The 17,030-nt window shown below is 42.0% G+C and overlaps 1 protein-coding gene across 1 annotated transcript in view; it reads right to left on the bottom strand.

The window, feature by feature from the left end:
- LOC149173591 (protein DNA-DAMAGE INDUCIBLE 1-like) overlaps positions 1 to 9,476 on the bottom strand; it is a 177,312-nt gene extending 167,836 nt beyond the window's left edge. The window contains exon 1 of the mRNA XM_089426743.1: positions 9,217 to 9,476. Coding sequence (XP_089282869.1) covers positions 9,217 to 9,282 — 66 coding nt within the window. The 5' untranslated portion in view covers positions 9,283 to 9,476. The remainder of the gene's footprint in view (positions 1 to 9,216) is intronic.
- Between the last annotated feature and the right edge of the window lie 7,554 nt (positions 9,477 to 17,030).

Genomic DNA, 17,030 nt, shown 5'->3' with positions numbered 1-17,030 from the left:
CCCCTTGGCGTTCCATCATAGCAGAGAGGATCGAACCAACCGATATTCCTTGAGGTTAAAATATTAATTTTTAACTTCTAGTATACCTAAATCAAATACATGCAATCTTATAATGCTTCATATGAATGCTAAGGAAACTATTTTAAACAAACTAAAATTGCCTCACAAAGTTTTTCAACTGATTCAAATTTTCAAAGTGGGTTACCAAATGTATTCATATGTTATTGACAGAACCAAATATTAAACAATATGGCTAGTATGTTGGGTGGTGAATAAGATTCGTTCCAACACTTGTACCAAAGCCCTCCTTCTCAAATCCCCAAACAATAAATTCCCCACGATGGCATTGATGATCTCATTCAGTGAGAAGCCCCAGGGCAGGAAAAAGGTGGATGGGAAGTAAATGCACCTGGGCCTGAACTACCGATCTAGGGATAAGGAAGGCAATAGAATAATGACAGGGATGCCACTGAATTGATCTACCAGCCAGCTTCACATTCCTATCTTATGATTCTAATTATTATAATCTCGATCTTTGTTCTTGCAAAGATGGACTTGTTGGCTTTATTTTTTTCTAAGTAAGATTAATCTATTAATATAATACAAAAAAGGTTACAGAGAGGCTCAACCACAAAGGATCCTAGCAAAATTCATCAAACATCCAAAGTAACTATTTTTGACTGCCCCAACAGAGGGGAAACCAGTCCAACTAGTTTTACCACAGTAGAACCAAAAACATAGTCCTGTAGACCCAAAACAGACATAGGAAAATTGAAAACATAATCCTGACCAAGAGACACATAACTGAACAGTAGCTGAACCATCAACATGACAAAAAACGTCCACCTGACAACGCGACACATGGCATTCAGTCGTCCGGGGCTGGTTCCTCCACAACCGGACACGCATACCTGTATGGGTCATCATCCTCGTCCGACTCGCCCCGTCCATGAACCGGTTGGCCTCCCTCAGTGCTGCAAGCTCCCACTTGCTGGCCTGATGTGTCTTCGCTGCGATAGCCCGCGGCCTGCATGTAACCGAGCCTGCCTTTCTCAACATGCTGACTGCCAGCAACTGCTTGGCCATGCAGGGTAGTTCGAGCTTCATCAGCTTCCGTTTCAACAATGTTGTCCCTTCTCCTGCTGCTCGGGCCAGCTTCGGTCTCCCCCTCAACGAGATTAGTCTGAGGAACTAGCGGCTCAATTTCCTCCGTGAAGGTAATTGAGACAGTAGCAACAATAATTGGGCGATTTAGAACACTGCGAAAGCGAAATTGTGTGGTGTGAGTAGCAGGGTGCGGAGGAAGGGGGCAGGTAACAGTGCAGAGAGCAACATCGCCACGACCAGAACCCTGGAGCAGGGCTCTGCCTCTGCCACTTCGAGTCTCAGGATAACGCCCCGCGAAACTGCTCGGGTTGGGGCTGTCGGCGGAGGAGGCAGGGGAAACCGAGTCGGGACTAGACATTGCAGGAGAACGCGAGCTGCCACCTCTTGTGCCTCCTCTTCTACTGCGCATTCGATGGCGTACCATGGAAGGGATGGTGACAGGGGGAGAAGCAGCAAGGATAGTGGATGAATTTTCAGAGGAGCGGTGCGGGGAAATTACAGAGGAATTATGGTTCTGAGCAAGAGTGCAGAGATTGGTGTGGGAATGGTGGAAACCATTACCCAGATCTAAACAACTTAAAAGCCAGCATCTGCTACCAGTGACGGTGCACACATTAGGCTCGCTCGCCTGCGGAGGACAAGCACAGTGAACTGGGGGGGGGAATAACAGAGAAATTCGCAGGCTCCATGGTTATACTCACCTGGGCAATGTGGGAATTGGCTCTGCCTCGGCCTGTGCAGTCATTTAATGGTTTTTGTAGGTTGCCATGAATGCCATTCAGAGTGGCATGGGGGAAGTTGCAAGGGGCCATGTGGCCAGCCCGTCCGCCGCCTTGCCGTCTTATCATTCTAATGCTTGGGATTAACACCCGCATCCGGGTGCGTTTCTTCTTCCTGAACCATTTCCATCTGCACCAATTCTCTGTATTCCTGTAACTGAGAAGTAGTGGCCACAGTATTGAGAGTGCCTGCATGAAAAGTCCTTCCACTATCTACCCCAATGTTAGCAAGAAGGTCTGCTACTTTGTTTCCATTTCTGCGGGAGTGTTTGAAATTTACAGCTCTGTGGGTTGAGAGCCAATTTTCAATTAGCTCAAGTCTCTCTGCTAGTCTCCAACTGCTTCCCACCTTGTAGGAGGGCGTCCCTTGCAGGATCTGATTAACCATGTTGATGAGAATCTGGGAATCCCCTTCAACTATGAGTGGGAAGAAATCATGGAGTTGTGCTAGGAGAAGCCCCTGCCATAGCCCTTCTAATTCCGCCGAGTTATTTGTATCCCAGCCAATTGAACCCAAATAAGTTAGAAGCAGAACGCCCTTGTGATCTCTAAAGACTCCTCCATATCCGGCTTTTCCTAGATTGCCCTTAGACGCCCCATCAAAGTTGAGTTGAATCATGTGCTGGGGCGGAGGGGTCCATCTGTCTACTGTCTTTCCTTGTGAGGAAGTTCTGCCCTAATTTGCTTGTGTATGCTTCCATTGAAGGTTCCAGTTTGCCCAGATAGTTTGTTCCTGAGGGATGGCAGGATAGTCTTCTTCTAACCAGGCTTGAAGCAGCAAGGTTTCTCGAAGGTTTTGACCTATATTATTCCATAGGACTTCTGAAGAGGAGGACCGATCCTTGAAGATGCATCGATTCCTTTCTTTCCATACATTCCACATGATGAATCCTGGGATTAGTCTCCATAGTGCATTTAACAGTTTGCTTTTGTAAGGATTGTTTGCCCAGGTACGTATAGTGTTAGAGATATTCTCCTTATCTCGTCCATCTTTTTGGCATCGAAAGCTTACTTTTTCCCAGAATCCTATCGCTAGAGGGCAGGAATTTATTAGATGCTCTGTGGTTTCTTCCACCTTTTTGCAATTGGGACACATAGAAAACCCATGAAAGCTTCTTTTTCGTAGGTTGTCCCAGGTGAGGATTTTTTTGGCATAATAGCCAAAGGAAAGTGGAGACTTTTGGCCAAATGGTGGGGGCCCAAACTTTGTTCCATAAAGGGTCTTTGACTATTTGGGTGCTTATTATTAGGTGGTAAGCTTCTTATGTACAAAAGGTTCCTTTAGCTCTACATCCCCATCTGATTTTATCCCTCTTTTCTTAGTAGCGTATTTTCCTGTTTGAATGCTCTTTTTCCAAACTGTCCATGACGAACTGAGTGCCATGCCTGATGATGTGATCCGAGTGTATCCATTGCCTGTATCCTTGATCGTGGGTAGGTATCCAATATTGATTTACCTTTGCTATCAGCTGCCCTTCCCAGTCCTGTATGTGTTGAGGGTCGATTAGGTCTTTCAACTTGGGTTGTTGCTGCCATGAATCTTCCCAAAACCGGGCATTATTACCATTCCTAATTTCCCAGAAGCTGTGCTGTTGAATTACATCCTTGTGCTGTTTAGCTGCATTCCAAATAAGAGAACCTGATCCTACTTCTGTGAGTCTGATTAAATCATCAATTGGTCGGTTATTAGCGTATTTCACTGTCCAAAGGATGGCCCATGGAGTAAGTGGTTCCGAGATCCATTTCCACCAGATGCGAGCTCCCATTACCGCATTACTTTACTGAGGATCCCAAAGCCCAGTGCCTCCATATATTTTCGGGAGACACACAGTGTCCCATTTAACCAAGGCCCATTTTCTCTTTTGGCCTGTGCTCCCCCACAAAAAAGATCTTTGAAGGTTTCTAATTTCTTTGAGTACCCATTTTGGAGCTGCTAAAACTGAAAAAAGGTAGAGCGGCATGGATTGCAATACGGCTTTGATTAGTACAAGACAGCTAGCCATGTTTAGCATATGGTAAGTCCAGGAAGAGAGGCGAGTTTCTATTTTTCCAAAAGAATTTTCCAGGAGGAGTGCTTTAAGGCAGAGTCCGTCATGGGAGCTCCCAGGTATTTGGAGGGCAAAGCAGCTAATTAGAATCCCAGGATTCGAGCGATAGAGGCTTTGGTTGCACCAGGGGTATGAAAGAAGAAGATCTGGGATTTGGTTTTGTTGATACAAGCCCCAGAAGCTTCCGAAAAATCCGACAAAACGGATTTTAATTTGAGGGCTTCCTGGACTAAGGGATGGCAAAATAGCATATTATCGTCCACAAATTGTTGGTGGGTGAAGACCGAGTGTTGGGAAAAGAAAGACCTCTTAATTGCTGGGAATGAAGTGCTTCTGTGATGCTTCTTCCCAGTCCTTCCGCCATTATAACAAAAAGGAAAGGGGAGAGGGATCTCCTTGCTGGATGCCTCTGGAGGGGCGAAAGGGTGAGGAAGGGATTCCATTGATCAGAATGGAGAAGAATGAAGAGGAAATAAGACTCAAGACCCATCTGACCCAGGGGGGGGAAGCCAAAGGCGATCAACGTTTTGTGTATATATTTCCAGCTTAAACTATCAAAAGCTTTTGAAAGATCTACTTTTAGAAGCATACCTGCCTTTTTGAATTGTTTCAAGGAGTGAATAATCTCGTGAGTGAGAATGATTCCATCCGTGATCTGCCTTCCTTCCACATAGCCTGATTGCTCAGGTGAAATGAGTAGAGGGAGCAGAGGTTTTAGTCTGGAAGCAATTACTTTGGAGATGATTTTGTATATGACATTACAAAGAGCAATGGGCCTGAATTTATCCGGTGTCTGAGAGTGATCTTCCTTGGGGATGAGAGCTAAAAAGGTTGCATTCAGAGAGGGAAGCAGCCATCTATTAGTTCTGGATTCCTCCACGACTTGCCAGACCTCGTCTTTAATAAGATCCCAAAATCTGTGGAAGAAATTGGAAGTAAAGCCATCGGGTCCAGGCGCTTTTCCTTCTTTGAGATGTCGCACGGCATTCTCCACTTCCTGTAAAGTGATTGGCCTGAGGAGGAGCTGATTGTGTTCCTCAGTTATGATCTTAGGGATATTCTTGGTTATTTTTTCAATCGCCTGCATTCTATCTATCTGAGGTTCCTGGTGTACCTTCTTAAAATGATTAATGAACTCTTGTTCAATGTCCTCATGTTTTTCCAACCAATCCCCCTGCGGATTCTGAATATTGGTGATGTTGTTATGCATTCTTCTTTTGATAGTAGTGCGATGGAAGAACTTTGTGTTCCTTTCGCCCTCTTTAAGCCATCTGATTCTGGATTTTTGCTTCCAAAGTATTTCTTCTTGCTCAGCTCTTTCGGATAGTTGTGATTGCAAGTGTTTTTCCAGCTCTGAGGTGTCTTCAGACCGTCCTTCCGTGATGATTCTCTGCTGTAGTTGTTTCATTTCTTGATCTAGTCCATGTTGAGCTTGGAAGATATTTCTGAAGGTATTCTGATTCCATTGTTTAATGCTGCTTTTGAGATTTTTAAGTTTTTGCTAGAATTGATACATTTTTGTACCATCCGGAGGTTTGAAATTTTTCCAAACCGCATGTATCAAATTATTGAAATCTGGGTGCAACATCCAGAAAGACTCGAAGCGGAAGGGCCTGCGAGTGGCATTACCCGGCCTCTGCCATTGAAGCGCGATTGGCCAGTGATCTGAACCTGTGATTGGTAAGATTGATGCCGTGAAATCCCCACCTATATGGATTGCATTGTCTGAAAGCAGGAATCGATCCAATCGTGAGGCGATTTGATGTGCTCCTGCTCGTTTGTTATTCCATGTGTATACACCATTGTTGGATGCCATGTCTATGAGACAGTTATCTTGGATGAAGTTTTTGAAGTGAATGCTTTCATTGTCCAATCTAGCCCTGCCCCCTCTTTTTTCTTCCAACCTTGTTATCATATTAAAGTCTCCTCCTGTGATCCAGATTGGATATGTTCTTTCCGAGTTGATCAAGGCTAAGGTATTCAGTATGTCTATCTTATTTATTACTTCCTGGGGGAAGTAGACATTGGTTAGATGACCATGTACATTAGTCCCTGTAATATGGAAGGTGGCTTGTATGAAATGCTTACTTGCATGAATATTATCAAGTGTGATAGCTCGTTCATCCCAGATTATGGCTAGCCCTCCTGATGCACCAAAAGCATCCACTACTGCTGCTTTGCTGCCTGGCCACGCTTTTGCAAGTGTCTGGTCCAGTATTGTAGAGTTACATTTGGTTTCTTGTATGAAAAAAATTTGGGGTTTCTCCATTTGAATCATGTTTTTATCAGTTTGTATTTCCCAGGGCTATTTAGCCCTTTGATATTCCATGAGATGAGCTTCATGGAGCACTGCTAGGAAGGGGGTTGTAATACTTTGTAAGCTTGGAATATCTTCCCGATTCTACCAGCATTTCCCCAATGCGGATGGTTCTCTGTAGATCAGTTTTCCTACCTCTTTTTTTATTGTCTTTAGTAGTATTTTTACCATCCCATTGACTCCCAAGTTGGATGCCTGAAGATCTTTGCTGCTGTGCTCTGGAAAGGATGACTTCTAAGGTTTCTAGTTGCCTTTCTGGGATTTTGTCGTATTCCTTTTTCTTACACGCTTGCTCTAATCCTAATATATCCAGATCTCCAATGTCGAAGCTCTTCGGCTCCTCTTCCATATGCTAGATCTCACTTCTTTCTGCTGTTGTTGCTGCTACAGTTGAGATTTCCTGTGCATGTTATCAATCTCCATACCTTGGTTATTCCATTGCGGTAAGTTATTGGGGGCGGCTAAGGTAGGTTCTGTAGATAGTACAGAAATTTGGATACTCTTGGAACTCAAAGGGGTGGAAGGAGGAGTCATCTTGGGGATGGCCTTCGATTGATCAGGGATTTCATAGGTGTTCTGTTCTGAATGATTCAAAATCTCAAAGTTGTTGCTTGTAGAAGGTATTGAGGCATTGGCTACAGGCTTTTTAAGGCTAGCTGAGGGTTCCTTGTGATTCTTTTTACGGTTGGTGACTTTGGTAAAGCCATCCTGATCAGATTTATCCATATTGGAGGGGCTCGAGGCTTTCAGGTTTGAAGGGCAGTCTCGAAAGAGATGATCGAGGAGAGCATTTCCTACAACGGAATGGAACATGCTCATAATCTATTGATTATATCCATTCAAAATCATCATGGTAAAGACTTACCGCATCCGGGAGAGCTTTGTTGAGATGCATGTATACACATATTCGAGCATAGGAGGTATATCGCCTGAGTTTCGTCTCCTCTGTGATTTTAATGAACTCCCCTAAGCCATTCCCGATATCTTGCAGTGAGTCCTCATCCCAGTACTCCAAAGGGAGGGAGTAAAGGCGAATCCAGACTGGTGCCCAGCTTAAATCCTCTTTGTCAGGGTTGAATCGCTCTATCCAATCTCTCAGATATAAACCTGCTACATTGAAAAAGTACGGTCCTCCATCAAGGACTCTGTTTCGGTCTTCTATACAGTTGAAAATCGCTGTAAAGAAGCCTTTAGGCCCCAGCTGCAAGGTAATGTGCCCTTTTGGTTTCCATTTGGCTGCTATCCAGCCATGCAAGGCTTTTTCTGTGGGCCAAAAGCCTATAAATTTCCCAATCAGCGCATGATCCTTCATGTGCTGGATTTGATTGTTGATCCGATGGCTTGGGAGTTCAATCTTTGGTCTTTCAGCTGCAACGGGCTTACAAGTGGCCGATGTCACCTTGGGTGCTTCATTCTTGTTCGTATTGTCTGGCAGAGTATTTGGAACTGGTTCAGCATCGTCCTGGTGTTCTGTCCTGACATCTTCAGCAATATTGGGGGGAGGCTCCCTATCCTCCCCCTGAGGGGAATCCATTGCTTGTGAACTGTGCCTTTGTCGTGTAGCAGTGCGTCCTTACTGCTGAGCAAGAACCTGAAAACGTGATCTGTGCAGGTCTGCCGTTCGCAGGTCTGCCTCAAACCCTAGTTTTCCATGAATGCCAGAGCATGATAAACTTTACAGATATTTCTATGCCCAGACTTGTTGGCTTTATTACTCAATAAAGTAATATGAATTTCTTAGTATTTGTATAGTAATTGCTTATTCTCTATATCATCTTAATCAATTGCCCTAGCCCCGTGATGGGATAATATTCAACTCTTAATTTAAGCCATCTGGTTTTATTGACTTGCTCCCCCTTCTTTCCCCAGTAACAATGTTATTTTAATAATTTTTACCAAATCCCCCCTGTTTCAAAATATTTGTATTGTTGTTTTTCTAACTGATAATACATTCGCAACCTATATATTAATCTTTTCTATCTTACAGAAACTTCAATTGTATCACTGAAAAAATAATAAAGTGTCCACCAGAAACAATGAGATATTTCAAAACTCCACAGTTCAACTCCAAAAAAATCAACTACCAGTAATTTGGTAGTTACTTATTTAGTTATTCTGGAAATTGATATTCTTGATGCTAGTGCTAGTCAAGGTTGATTTTATGTCCCGTTTTTTTTTGTCAAACATACTGTTATATATATTATTAGAAAGCATAAACATTTGAACATAACAAGGAACCAAAACAGAGGTACATCTGGCATGGGCATAGCCACCCTTTCCTAGTCCCAAGAATATAACTTTCCCTAATAATGAAGGCATCTTTACCAACAAAAATAAAAACTATGGGAATGGACTTTGGACTGCTGCAGATGTCCAGAAATGTTGGGACGTACGTCGGACTGCTGGAGATATACAGAACTGTAAATAATGTGTTCTATATGTTTGTCTGATTAACGAAATCAGAAGTAGTTAGACCATGAAGATCAAAAATCTCTATGCGGCCAATGCGGACAACCAATGCCACAGTAAGAACATGGGACTAAATAAGCATGAGTTATGCTTGAACCCTTGGTTTTGCCAGCTCAAAATCAAAATAAAATCACAAAGCCCATGGGTAATCCACCGCATGCCAGATAGTAGTCAAAGAAAGGAAGTATGACACCATCCATTGAGATCTGGATATCAAACCCACGAATTGAGAGTACTTAAGGTCTATTTTGTAGCAGAACGAACGCACAGACATCGATTCAAAAACAACATGCCTTGAAAAGAAATATGAATCCCAACTTTAGATAATATTAACCAAAATTTTTATGTTAAATTGCAAACTAGCAGCACCTAAAAATAAGTTATGCTCAAAAGCAAATATGAACCCAACTTGCAAGACAAAACCATGGAAGATGAATCGATATACGCCGAATAAATACCCAAACGCATGGCTTTGAATGGTAATGTTGGAGCTTACTAGTTCTTGAGGATCAACCTCCAATGTGACGAACTGTTCGCCTGTTGTCATGACAGTGATCTTCATCGTATCCGGCCCCTTCTGAAGTGTTTTCGTCTGAATCTAATACAGTATCCAAAAGAAGGGAACTCGGACCAATGCTACCGGTCCCTCTGTGTTTATATATAGATAGATCTGGCCCATCGGTATCCCGTTTTTTATGCTTTGATTTGCTTCTTTGCTACGGCATGGATTTGCAGATTTGTCTTCTCGAAAAAATAGTTAAAATCCAAAAGTATTCGTAAAGTGAATTGACAATTAAAATTAAAAGCCATAATTATTGGTAATATCAAAAGAATTAAAAGAGTCGTGTTTAATCATTGTGATTTTATATTGGAGTTAGCATCTCGTAGAGAGAGTAAAGATTTCTATTGTTTAATTAATTAATAATTAATTTGTATTAATTTTGATATGTATGGTTTAATTAATTAATAATTAATTTATATCAATTTTGATATGAAATGGGACGGTGGAAAAGATGTAAAGAAGTTTGGGAAGAATGAATGTGTATTTTTTGTACTTCTCGGCAATGGAATAAAAAAAAAATCATTTTGTAGTGTGATGTTTTCATATACATCAGGGACAGGTACAGTTACGACAATATGTTAGCATATGTCTATTGGCATTGTCTTTTCACCGAGGGGATTGTTAGAAGGATAATGTTACCATATGTCTCTTGGAGTTGTCTTTTCATTGAGGGGATTGTTAGAAAGATGGGCTAGCTCATCATCAATTTGAATAAGAAAATGATTGAATTGCAAAAATTGAAAAGCAAGGAGGTTGGTGGTCCCATAGACTATTTTTAGTCTCGTCATTAATTCATTTATTTAAGTTTTGGAATTTGGTGAATCAATTTTTGGTCAAAACCTTATTTTTTGTTATTTAAATTGTATTTTTACTACATATATGGATTCAACACCCTGACAAACCCTCGGCAATCAGATTGTGGAGAGTTCACAACTCAACTTGTAATTCCTATAAATCCCTACTAGATTCTAGGGAAACTCAAGTGGAAAATATGCCAAAAAACTCCAAAATCTATATTAAAAGGAAAAGGCAAAAGTATTATGTGAAATGTAATTATTTTATGGTTTTATAATTTTCCTTAATTTGATGATATAACTTTTGGTAAGAGGAACATTTTATGTTAGATTTCAAACAAAATTCATCAAAAACATATGTTTAGAAAAGGTAAAAACATAGAATGTTCTAAAAGCTAAGATAGTGAACAATATAAAATAGGTTTGTGATACCATAGTTACTCTCTTTTTCTCTTTTTTGTCATTGATGTCAAAGATGCAGTCATTAATGTCCAAAGTGTTGACATGATAAAGAGATGATTGTTTCAAGGAGAGCCTATGCCCATTAAAAAAACAGGAGTATCTACCTATTATGCCTGAAGAATGCAAAAGAAAACTATACGCAACAGAGTCTAGATGAATTCAAATCAAGGCAGATATCCGGATGAAATGTTATATCTAGCCCCTTAGTATATCTAAGCTTCCTTGCCGAATGCAAAAGAATCCAAATGAATTCAGATTGAGGCGAACATCTCGATGAAGTATTATATCTGGCCCTCAACAAATCATTTGGGCATCTAGGGATGCAACAAGGTAACTACTTAATAAAGTACCTAGATTTCAAATATTTGATTTGGCTAGCAGGTGACCCTAGACAATGGACAAGGGGCATAATGACATGGATAACAATTGGCAATGATGTGACAAACAAGTGCACTTATATTTGCCCGCGTTGCTGCCTGAGAGCCGCGTTGCTGCCTTCTGCGATCGCTTTGACAGGTCCGCGCTCTAGGGCTCATGCCCATGGAGGTGCTGGGCACTCCCCAGGCGTCTCTCCCACCTCCTCCACCGATCTCGTTTGCTGAGGCCTTTAATCGGCTTTCAAAGAAGAAGAATTTTCAAGCTGCGAAATTCGTTAAAAAATTGGATGATATTCCTGAGATCTCCCTTCCTCCTGAAACCCCGATCCAGGTTGCATTGTCTTTGACCGAGCGAGCTCTCATCGGCCAGTTCACTGGGCTATGGCCATCCCCCAAAACCACTGAGAGCTGGGTCAACAGAAACTGGGCGTCGTTGATCAAAGAAAGTGTTACCTCTTACTTTCTGGGGAGAGGATTCTTCCTCTTCGAATTCACTTCAAAGGATGACAAAGATCTGATCTTCCAAAACGGCCCCTACTTCATGGGCCCTCAGGGTTTGTACCTAAATAAATGGACTCTGGACTTTGATCCAGCAATAGATGTACCCAAAGCATTCCTGGTGTGGGTTAGGCTTCCAAGTCTCCCAGTTCATTATTGGAATTGGGACTCTTTGATGCACATTGGAAATGCCTTGGGGAAATTTATAGATCAAGCGAATAATAAGGATCAATATGATTGCGCCAGGATCTGTGTAGAAGTAGATCTGGAGGTGGGGCTGCCAGAGGCCATCAAAATCAATGTCAGAAGCTGGACGCATCTGCAGAAACTGGACTATGAGCAGTTGCCCTTCAAATGCTGGAAATGCCATGTTTATGGCCACTTCGCCAAAGGCTGCCCGACCAACAACGAAGCTGTGTAGGGGAAGGAGGATGGTTGGAATCAAGTCAAGCATTCCAAAACTTCTTTCAAGGCACAGAAGTCGGGAGGCACTAATGGCAAAGGTCCTCACCAAGCCTCTGCTCAGCAGATCCCGCCTAAGCCTACTCTAGAAAATAAACTTGATCCTCTTAGCTCGCAGCCAGAGGACACCCAGGTGGTCGTGGACCAAAAAGCAGTGTCTCCAAAAAAAGGTAGTCTGCCTATCTCTTCCAAGGATGCAAGTGTTGCAGAAAGCTCAAAAGGAATCCCTGTGGAAGTTGAGGAAGAGGACCAAGAGTCGGAAGACTCGGAGGGGGAAGGAGAAATAGGTGACTCCCAAACCTTTGTAAGGAGATCCACAAGAGGGCGCAAAACAGATCGGGAGAAAAGAGAGCAAGAAACATACAAGGATAAGTTACAGGGCAGTCAACCAACTCTGGAGAGGTTGTTAGCAAAAAAGCCGAAGATGGCAAGAAACCAGTATCAAGGCTCCAAGGGAGCCCAGCAGAGCAAAGGTAAATAATGAAAATAGTCTCCTGGAATTGTAGGGGTATGGGGAGCAAAATTAAGGAAGAGGCCATAAGAAACTTAATAAGAATAGAAGCCCCGGACATATTCCTTCTCCAGGAGACTAAGATGGAGGATTCAGACTTCCTCCAAACAAGCAAAAAACTCTGGAATAAAAGTAAAGCAATAGCTGTCTCAGCCCGAGGAGCCTCTGGAGGGTTGGGTACTCTTTGGAATGATAGCAAGTTTTCGTTAGTGTCTGAGACTTCAAATACTCATTGGCTGATGCTAAAAATGCAGCATCTCGTTACTAAAGAAACTTTTTGTCTCTTCAATGTTTATGTGTCGGTCAATGCTGGAGAAAAAAAGGCCTGTTGGGACTCAATAAGAAGCCAAGCAGATCTGGGTAATCTAGATAACATCATTATTGCAGGAGACCTAAATCTCACGTTGCACACTTCAGAAAAGCGAGGAGGCTGCATTGTGCGAGATCCGGCAAGGGAATGGGCAGAGGACCTCCTGCAAGATTGGGACCTGTTAGACATCAAGCCTGCTTCTGGTAAGTATACTTGGTCAAATAAAAGAGTAGGCCCTGGACACATTGCAGCAAGGCTGGATAGATTCTTTGTTCAAAGTTCCTTTCTTTTGCTTGGACTAGACGCTAGTATGCAAATCCTTTCTTGCAGCACCTCTGATCACAATCCTATCAAGCTTGAACTCCGGGCTCATACCGATCTTGGCCCCATCCCCTTCAAGTTTAGCCCTCTCTGGATCAAGGAACCCAACTTTTTGCAGATAGTCAAGGAAAGTTGGTCCCAGCCAGTCAACGGATCTCCATTCTACGTGTGGGAAGAAAATCTCAGAAGAACGAAAACTGCCCTAAAGTGCTGGGCCAAAACCCTTCCTAATCCAGCAGTTGAAAGGAAAAATCTCCAAAGGCAGCTAGATGCCCATCATTTGCTTTTGGAAGAGGCATATGTATATAGAGAAATCCTCAATAAGGAGGTCCAACTCCAGCAGCAATTTCATAAAGCCTGCCTGGTTGAAGAAGAATTTTGGAGGATTAAATCTCGCTGCCTTTGGCTCAAAGCAGGAGACAGAAATTCTTCATTCTTCCACAAGCAAGCTCAAGCCAGAAAATGCTTCAACTACATTGCTGAAATCAAAGAAGATACTACCAATCACAAGGACTTTGCAAGCATCAAACGAGCATCTTTTCTCCACTTCAAAAATCTGTACAGCGAGGATGTAAACACAACTCATAATTCTTGTCTTCTGGACTGGGTTCCCCCTTCAATCTTTGTTGAGATGAACCACCAGCTAGAAGCTAAAGTCACCAAGGCTGAGGTCAAAAATGCTCTCTTTGACATGGACCCAGATAAAGCCCTAGGTCTGGATGGATTCTCTGCCAGATTTCTTCAAACTTGTTGGCACATTGTGGAAAAAGATCTCTATAAAATGGTCCAAAAATCCCAAGCCTATCAAAAAATTGGAGGAAGTACAAACTCTGTGTTCCTTGCACTCATCCTCGAGGAGAAAGGCGCCAACTCCTTCAACAGATTTCATCCCATCTCTCTTTGCAACACTGGCTACAAATTGATCACCAAAGTAATAGCTAACAGGCTGAAATATCTTCTCCCTAAAATCATTCCAGAGAATCAAGGGGGCTTCATTCATGGTAGACAGCTAGTGGACAACTTCATTTTAGTTCAAGAGGCAATCCTTTCAAGCCAGCAGCGCAAGGAAAAAGGTATGGCTATCAAACTGGACTTAGCAAATGCTTTTGATCGTGTTAGACATAATTTTCTCTTGAATGTTTTGCAAAAGTTTGGATTTGGGGAGAACTTTATAAACTGGATTCGGGCCTGCATCTCGGAGCCATGGATTGCTCCTCTAGTTAATGGCAGAGCTGCTGGTTTTTTCAAAGCCTCAAGAGGACTAAGGCAGGGCTGTCCTCTGTCTCCTCTTCTGTTTGTTCTTCAAGCCTCCGTTCTCAGTTTCCATCTAAATAAAAAAATGCAAGAGCAAGAGATTTCAGGGATTTGCATTGCAAGGGGAGTCAAAAGCATCAACCATGCCCTTTTTGCAGACGATACTCTGCTGCTTGGGGCTGCTTCGATCCACTCGGCCAACAGATTCAAAGAAGCTCTTGATGAGTTTTGTATGGCGTCGGGAAGTAGTCTCAACAAGGGGAAGTGCCACATTTACTGTTGGAACATTACGCCCATTTTGCTTAGTTCCATTGCCAGATGCTTTGGATTCGCAGCCTCTTCAGTTTGGACCTCGTTTAAATATCTTGGGCTCCCTATCTTTCTCAATTTCAAGATACCTAAGAAAATTGGTGAGAACTCTTTTCACCTTGATTTACCAGATTACATGCACATCTATTCAGTAGTTAATGCAGAGAACTTGAGACTATTTGAACCTTCACTGATTGAAGATCTCGAAGAGAAAAGTCAGTTGCCTTCTATTGATGATCTGTTGCCTAAATATCTCAATGAGTTGCAGGAAGATATAGTTCTGGACAGGAAGGTGAGAACTACGTGCAGAGGGGATGTTGAGTACCTCAGAATCAGACTCAAAGGTTCAAAACCAAGCAGTGCAAGATGGATAGAGATTGGACAGGTGAGGAAGTTATATCCTCACTTGATTGATGCTTAAAAACCAACTTTTGGTGGTCCAAAAGCCTTTTCAGTGGGAAGGTGTGATCCAAAATGGATCCAAAAAACCCTCCAAGTCTTCAAATATTCAAAGCTATTGCATGAGAATAATTTTTGGAAAAGTTGGATAACATTATCAGGAGGCAAAAGCATAGAGAAAACATTGAAAAACAGAATATCAGTGGTTTAAAACTACTTTGCATGAGAGTCATCAGATCTGGCCAATCAATGGTCCAGATTCGATCGTCGTATTGCAATCAGCGAATGCTATCGGAGGCTATAAGAGGCGGCTATATGGGAAGCGCGATGGCGATCAGCGCAATCAAACGAGAGTCATTGATCTATGCACGCAGATCAACGATCCAGATTCAATCGTGCTTATCGCATCGCTAATATATATATATATATATATATATATATATATATGGACTTAACCACGGCCCAGAGGATCGACGATATGCGATTGTGATATCGCAATATCGCATCAGAGCTATGTAGAGGAGCGGGGCCAATAATAACTATGACTACGATAGCCAGACCTGATAAAGTTATGAATGATATTTGATAATATATCAAGTCCGATAAAAGGGTTTTTTCAATGTAAATCGCATTTTTGTTAAATAAACGAAAAATAAAAGAAATGCGTTGATGTTATGAAATCGGACTTAAAAGGGTTCATGAATGCAAATATATAATATTTCAAGTCCGTCTAAAGCCATTTTATGGGGTTTTTCAATGTTTTCATGTATTTTTAATACAAAGGGAAATCATGAAACAAGTGGGATTTTAGGCGGGCCGTAAGCGGTAAGTGGTTTTGGTCTGGCTCCAGCCAAGCCCGTACACTGGCTGCCACATGTCCAGGCCCTGGAGAACGAAAACCACCCTTTTTGGGCAGTTAACCCCCATACGAATGAGCCGCCCGATATGAACCTCAGTCGTTGGATCAAGATCTCTCAGATCAACGGTGGAGATGTGATAAGCAATTAAAAGGCAGACCCGATAGAAATATAGTGCGGATTTAAGAATATTTGAAGTCCGATGAACAGTGTTTTAGCGAATCTTTCCGTGTTTTGCAGTGTTTCTCTGTGTAAATAGAAAACGATCATTTTGGGATTTCAAAGGCATCGATGACCCATTCCATTACAGAACAGGTGGCCACCATCCCTGAAAGCGTTTAGCAATGATTGCTAACGCTCAGAGGGGGATCTGAGCGGACAGAGGCCAGGAAGCCAGAGAGCCCGAGAAGGAGAAATGAATAGACAGCGTCGGTTGGCTTTAAAGCCACAAAAGACAGAAGACAAAGACAAGCAGTACTGAGATAGAGAGAAAACAGAGACAGAGAGGCAGTGAGGAGATTTTGTGTACTCATAAAGACTTGGGGAATCCAAGTGAAGCCTTGTTATTTTGTATTTGTTGTGTGAGACTCAAATTGAGCTCACTTTTGTAAAAAATCTGCTTCTGAAGACATAATAGAGAGGTCACCACTGAAGGTTGGACTAGGAGACGTAGCCTAGGAGTGTTGGGTGAACTCCTTATTAAACTTGTTGTGTTTATGTGTGTTTGTCTATTATGTTCTTTAACTGCTTCATTGTCTATGTATTTCACAATCTTATCGATCCATTGCACAAAGTAACATAGGAAAATCCATGCACATGAGTCTGTAATACCTTAATAATTGTCTAAGATCTCATTATTAGATCATCAACCATCTCTTCAATAGCCGATATTTTGGTATTAAATCTCATGGGAAGAGATCTTAAGACTTTTTGAACAATCATATCTTCCTTGACTTCTTCAACAAGTATCATATTAGTTACTTAATCAACTCTGAGGAAGTATTCTGTTATGGTTTCATCTTCACTCATTTTTAAGCTTTCAAACCTCATTATGAAGGTTTGAATTTTGGCATGCTTGACTTTGTCATCTCCTTCATGACTTTGATTGAGCTTCACCCATACTTCCTTAACAGACTTATAGTGCATAAATTTTACGAGTTATTATTGATTAAGGCCAAAGAGAATGGTATTCTT

The sequence above is a fragment of the Pinus tabuliformis genome, chromosome 4_2 (genome assembly GCF_031772625.1).
Source record: "Pinus tabuliformis cultivar Carrire ecotype Pingquan chromosome 4_2, CPIR1, whole genome shotgun sequence".
Lineage (NCBI taxonomy): Eukaryota > Viridiplantae > Streptophyta > Pinopsida > Pinales > Pinaceae > Pinus > Pinus tabuliformis.
This window is presented reverse-complemented; position numbering and strand designations above follow the sequence as displayed.